Here is a 6,960-nt window from a genome sequence, read left to right as displayed (position 1 = left end):
TCAAGAGGTGTCAATCCTTATATATGTATCTACTAAATCAAAATTTGACCTATATATACAATGCAATTTTCCGATGAAGGGGTATCGCTCGACACCCCTTGAGTGTAGGTGAATACCCCGCCAATATAAATATCAGATACCACTTGAGAAACAGTAGAAAAAAATGACATTGGAGTGCCAAAACGAAAGGAAAAAAAGTTAACCATATCAGAAAAGTTGCATAAATATCCTTATGGATCCCTCCCACTTTTTTGGCTCATTAATAAGAAAATAGGAATTTAAAGAAAAGAAAAAAAAAATTGTCAAGTTTTTTAGAATTGCACAAAAGCCGTCCACTCTTATACTCGTTTTATATGGATTAATTATTTCAAAAATAGATTTTCACTTTTATCTATTATTTTTAATATAATAAAAAAGACAATTGTTATTTTTTTCATATTTTACTTGAGCATTAATTACTTATTTCTCAAATCATTTTTCAAAAAATAATAGTACTAAATATCAATTAATAAGTGCAGTGTGATAAATAGGCATGTCAGTTATTATTTTCTTAATGGGTATGTCAGGCAATGACGAAGCCAAAATTTTCACTAAGCAATTCAAAATCCAAAAAAGTAGATACACAAACTAGCCTAAAAGGATTTGACATCTATTATATATATATATATATATATATATATATATAATAGATGTCAAATCCTTTTAGGCTAGTTTGTGTATCTACTTTTTTGGATTTTGAATTGCTTAGTGAAAATTTTGGCTTCGTCATTGCCTGACATACCCATTAAGAAAATAATAACTGACATGCCTATTTATCACACTGCACTTATTAATTGATATTTAGTACTATTATTTTTTGAAAAATGATTTGAGAAATAAGTAATTAATGCTCAAGTAAAATATGAAAAAAATAACAATTGTCTTTTTTATTATATTAAAAATAATAGATAAAAGTGAAAATCTATTTTTGAAATAATTAATCCATATAAAACGAGTATAAGAGTGGACGGCTTTTGTGCAATTCTAAAAAACTTGACAATTTTTTTTTTCTTTTCTTTAAATTCCTATTTTCTTATTAATGAGCCAAAAAAGTGGGAGGGATCCATAAGGATATTTATGCAACTTTTCTGATATGGTTAACTTTTTTTCCTTTCGTTTTGGCACTCCAATGTCATTTTTTTCTACTGTTTCTCAAGTGGTATCTGATATTTATATTGGCGGGGTATTCACCTACACTCAAGGGGTGTCGAGCGATACCCCTTCATCGGAAAATTGCATTGTATATATAGGTCAAATTTTGATTTAGTAGATACATATATAAGGATTGACACCTCTTGAAATAAATTAAATATTTAGTCTAGTGGTTAAAATGTTGTGAAAATTCCTTGAGGCTGTGGGTTCTATTCATACTAGCCTCGTAATCCGTTACTCCATATTGGAATCTGATTAAATCTTGATTCTCACTAGAAAGAGTACTTACTACTCCACCTCAACCCTTGTTGACAAGGATCATTCAAATTTACTAGCAAGATAGCTGCCTCATTTACAAGCTATGTTCAATGACGAATTTAGTAGGTAAATTATGGAGCACGTGAACACCATATGTGAAACACCGTTCACTCGCAAAAAAAGAAAAGAAAGTGTTAGCTTTAGATTTTGAAAATTGTTTACAACAATCTTTTTAATACTCGTATTTAATTCTTAAGACATATCTAAAAAGGTAACTTAATAAATTATATATTATATTTATTATTTTTTTATAGACATGAAATAAACTAAAATAACACTTATTTTAATACTAACAACATCTAGGACGTAATTGACCAATTATTAAATTTAGGGATTTATAAGTTGTTTGCTCTAGATTCATTTAATTTATAAGATATACTTGAAAAATAATCTTTCATTATTACTTAACCCTTTTCCTAAAAATATATATTTTAAATATAATAAACAATATAATTTTTCATCGAAAGATTTCAGATGAACTCTTGACCAAAGGATAGCTCCGTTCTTGATGGGAGTAGTTTAGAATGAGGGGAATTACTGTTTTAAGGCGGCTTTGCTTGAGCAGTGGAGTGGTCCTTTTGCTTCATTAATTATCACCATCTACTACACCAAAAGTTAGAACAAAAACATTAATTGGATGTTTCACTACTGAAGCCCTTACTACTATATAATATCCACCAAATACATAATCATTCTTGTATATTCACATAGCAAATTAATTTCTTTTACATGATGAGTTGCTCATTGTCTTTTTTATCATATTGTATACTACTTTTAGTGCTTGCATTTTGTAATCTTCCGCTTGAAGTTGAAAGTCGAGCCTTCTTCGTGTTTGGTGATTCACTAGTAGATAACGGTAACAATAATTACTTACTTACTAGTGCCAGGGCAGATTCTCCCCCCTATGGCATTGACTACCCTACTCATCGCGCCACTGGTCGATTTTCCAATGGACTCAACATACCCGATATCATAAGTATGATGAATATTATTTTGATCGATTGTTTTTTTTTTTATATTATCAGAGTATAAATTAACGTATTATGATCTGTTAGTTATTATATTCATTTTTTATGGAATTTAAGGATCCGTTTGGACATGAAAATTATTTGTTTTTAAAAATAAAAATAAAAAGATTTTTCATTTTATTTGAAAATGTGTGTTTGACCATGGAATTCTGATACAACTTTTAGTTGAAGTTCAAACAATTTGTTTTTCAACTTACTTTTGGTTTCTGAAGATGTATTTAAAAACATTTAGGGATAAGACATAAGTACCCCTAGAGTATGACCGAAATCTCAGAGACACACCTTAACTAAACTAAGGTCCTATTAACCCCTGAACTCATTTTTTTTGTAATTTTGTACACCTTTTGTCTTACGTGGCATACTCCGTGACTCCACACAATTGAGGCGTGTGGGAGATATTTGAATGTCATGTAAGCCAAAAAGGTATACAAATTTCGATCATAGTTTAAGGGGTACTTCTACCTTTTCCCAAACATTTAAGCATGAATATTATTTCAAATATTATTTTTTGTTCAGCGGCAGAACTAGGGAGGGCAAGGAGGCTCATTTGAACCCCTTCGATAAAAAACTACATTATTTATACACGATTAATATAATTTTTTTATTGTCACTGACGATGTTTGACTCAGCATGAAATTTTTTTAAAAAACAAAAAAAAATTGAAACTTGTGACGTTAGAACTGCAATGACTTTGATGTGGCTATAATATAAAACCATACGATATAAAGTTAAATTATTTTTAAATATATCAAATGACTCATTCTATTTCAGAGCGTACGAATTAATTTGGAAACAGTGTCACATGAAATGAAAGAAAAAAAAGGTACAGTATTTATCACAAATATGCTAATAATGTGTATTATTTTTTTTGTAAGGTGAGCAATTGGGTATGGAGCCAACATTACCATATTTGGCTCCACAACTCACAGGAGATAGGCTTCTTGTTGGAGCAAACTTTGCTTCTGCTGGAGTTGGAATCCTTAATGACACTGGCATCCAATTTGTATGTGAAATTCAACTCATTATTTTCATTAATTTTTGCCTATTTAACTCAATTAATTTGGAATAAACTATAATAGTAGTTTAATTTGTTGCCTATTTTTCATTCTGCTTTTCTCTTTTCTTTTTCCATTATATCTAAATTGTGTTCTTTAACTTAGTTTCAGCTGACATTTATGACCTCCAACTTTGAATGTGCACAAGTAAATACGTAAACTTGTATAAAATTGAATCAATAGACACATTTGTCCTACGTGGTGTCCTACACAACAATTTTGTGTCCTATGTGGCATTCTATGTGTATTATGTCACGTAGGACATGTGTCTACTTGTTTGATTTTATACAAATTTACATGTCTACTTGTGTACACCCAAAACTAAAGGACATACATAGATATTAACTGAAACCTAATTAAATAGCATATTATGTGTTATGTCAAACTTAAATGATGGATTCTTAAATTATTGGATACTATGCACATAGCACTAGAAAGATTGTGAATGTCTACTATAGTACTATATATTCTATTAGTTTAGCAATAAATTAAAAACATACATTTAATGTTGAGACTGTTTGTATTAGCTTAAAAGCCAATCAAATCACCTTAAAATACTTTTTAATTTCTTTTGATGTACTTTTCAACCAAATCACACGCATCAATCGCTTATTATCAGTTCCAATACTTAAACCAAAACATGTAATTGTTTATTCATATATTCAATTGCAGTACTTGATGCTTAAAAGCTACTTAAATATAGTAAAGTGGCATGCTAAGGTTTATATAGTTTATATTATAATTGAATTGTATGATATTTTTTCAGTTTAATATAATCAGAATTGGGAAACAATTGGAGTACTTTGAACAATATCAAAGGAGAGTAAGTGGTTTAATTGGAGCAGAACAAACAGAGCAGTTAGTGAACAGTGCACTTATCCTCATCACTCTTGGTGGAAATGACTTTGTTAATAACTACTATTTGATCCCTTTCTCTGCAAGATCTCGACAATTTTCTCTACCTGATTATGTTGTTTATCTTATCTCTGAGTACAGAAAAATATTACAGGTAATCTCTCTCCATTTATGTATACGAATCGAATTTTCGTTAACAAAATCAAAATTCATATAGTTAATTAACTAAGCTACGAAGATTGATTTCGGAAGAGTAGGGACATACTTATATGATGAATGTTTGGTTGGTTGGTGCGACAGACTAGCATATCATCACATGGTCATCAAGACCCCTATCTGAAAATGTGCATTTATTAGAAACAAATTATGCACCACCTACCCACACCTAGGTCCCCTACATAAGAGGAAATTTTCGACGTGTTAAAATTAGCGGTGGAGCCAGAGTTTTTATTGAGCGGTTAAAAAAACATACTAAATAGTGCTATCAAATAAACTGTAAACATTGAAAAATGTTGCTAGCCAGATTTGAACTCACACGCCTACTAGTTTCTGAACCCCCATAGCTATTGAATCAAGCCGGCCCCTTACTTGTGTTGAGGGGGTTCAATATTAAATATATAGACATAAGATATAGATTTGATCCTATATATATAGTATAGTGGAGTATAATTTTTCGATTCAGGACAAGTACAAGTTAAAATTTGTTTTTGGAATATGGATAAGTAAAAATAAATAGAAAGAGTGATTTAGAATAGATATTGTGGACAAGTAATATAAGACGGAGAAGTTGTTAATTGGTATGTTTTTTCACTTTTGCAGAAGTTGTATGATTTGGGAGGAAGAAGAGTATTAGTGACAGGTACTGGACCAATAGGTTGTGTGCCAGCAGAATTAGCACAGAGGAGTACAAGTGGGGAATGTTCAATTGAATTGCAGCGTGCAGCTGCTTTATTCAACCCTCAATTGACTCAAATGTTGGCTGATCTCAATTCACAAATTGGTGCTAATGTATTTATTGCTGCTAACACATTTACTATGAACATGAATTTCGTATCTAATCCTCAAGCTTATGGTAATCAATCTCAACATACACCAATTCCCCTATTTTTTCTCCATTCGTTCATGTTTATTTGTCCATTTTGAACTTTGCATTCCCCCTCGTAAGAAGTAGCCATTGATATGAGTATTTTATTGCTATATTCATATTAATTGATGTTTAATATTAGGTTTTGGAAAATGATTAGGAGAATAAGTAATACTGCTAAGGATGAAATATGAAAAAAATATATTTTTTTATATGTCGTTAAATATGACAAGTAAAAGTAAAATTTTTGGAACGATAAAGAAAAGTGAACGGAGAAAGTATATATCCTTAATAGAAAGTGTATAAGAACTCAAAAAAATTTAATCAAAATTAAATGATTGTAACCAGAGGCTGAGCTACACTTGTTAAACGGAGTTAATTGACGCCCTTCATTGGTCAGAAAATTATACTATGTAAGTAAGCCAGTTTCTTTTTTATATATATAGTATGTTGAATTTCTTTGACACGATATATGTATTTCATTTCTTTGACACTCTATATATACTTCTTTATATTTTGACTTCCGTCTGTTGACTCAAAGTTTAGCGTACCGATAAAAACAATAAGTGTGAATTCGATTTTCATGATTTGATTTGAGCAGGATTTGTGACATCAAAGATAGCATGTTGTGGACAAGGACCCTACAATGGAATAGGGCTATGTACACCATTATCAAACTTGTGTCCAAATAGGGACATATATGCATTTTGGGATCCATTTCATCCATCTGAAAGGGCAAATAGGATCATTGTTCAGCAGATATTGACTGGTTCTTCTGAGTACATGAACCCAATGAACCTCAGCACCGTTATGGCTTTGGACTCTAGGACCTAATTAATTAATTAATTCTCCTCTATGTTTCAACAATTTATCATTTATTTGTGTCTTGTTTCATTTTGAGTGTGGTATCTTAAACTATATATTATTATTATTATTGGGTCGTCACCTTTTTTGTTATATTTTGTAATATCATAAAACTAGAGGAGTGGTGTTGGTACGTAATATATATGTATGTGCGGAATGGTTCTTGATTTACCTTCATAAGGTCATTGTAATGTTAATGGAGTTCAGTTTTATCGTTTCGTGTTTCAAGTTTTCTATATTAAAGTGTTACATATACGTAATATATAGGTATGCATCTTTTATAAGAGATTTTCATTTTTACACGTACGAGATTTAAAAAGATTATTTTCTTTTATTCAAATTATAACAGGACAAGAAATTTCATTTCCTTGTGTAAGCATGTGTTGAAATGAAATGAAAGTTGCCGTTTCCTTATCAATAATTTCACAAATTTTAGATGCTCTAATTTTTATATTTATCATTCTTTACCTTAATTTTAAATCTATATATTTCATTTTCCGAAGAAATAAATTTCTTGAAATTTTTCATCTCGAATTGTATCCCCCTCCCCTCCCCCCCCCCCCCC

The 6,960-nt window shown here is 30.4% G+C and overlaps 1 protein-coding gene across 1 annotated transcript; it reads left to right on the top strand.

The window, feature by feature from the left end:
* Positions 1-2,209: 2,209 nt before the first annotated feature.
* On the top strand, positions 2,210-6,610 carry LOC102582015 (GDSL esterase/lipase At5g33370-like). Its single transcript, XM_006340419.2, has 5 exons — positions 2,210-2,485; positions 3,413-3,540; positions 4,359-4,601; positions 5,267-5,519; positions 6,133-6,610. The coding sequence occupies exons 1-5, from the start codon at positions 2,239-2,241 to the stop codon at positions 6,363-6,365; spliced, it is 1,104 nt and encodes a 367-aa protein (XP_006340481.1). The 5' UTR covers positions 2,210-2,238; the 3' UTR covers positions 6,366-6,610.
* The last annotated feature ends 350 nt before the right edge of the window (positions 6,611-6,960 follow it).

The sequence above is a fragment of the Solanum tuberosum genome, unplaced genomic scaffold (assembly GCF_000226075.1).
Source record: "Solanum tuberosum cultivar DM 1-3 516 R44 unplaced genomic scaffold, SolTub_3.0 scf00018, whole genome shotgun sequence".
In the NCBI taxonomy this organism is placed as follows: domain Eukaryota; kingdom Viridiplantae; phylum Streptophyta; class Magnoliopsida; order Solanales; family Solanaceae; genus Solanum; species Solanum tuberosum.
The sequence above is the reverse complement of the archived record's forward strand: the minus strand, read 5'-3'. Positions and strand labels throughout refer to the sequence as shown.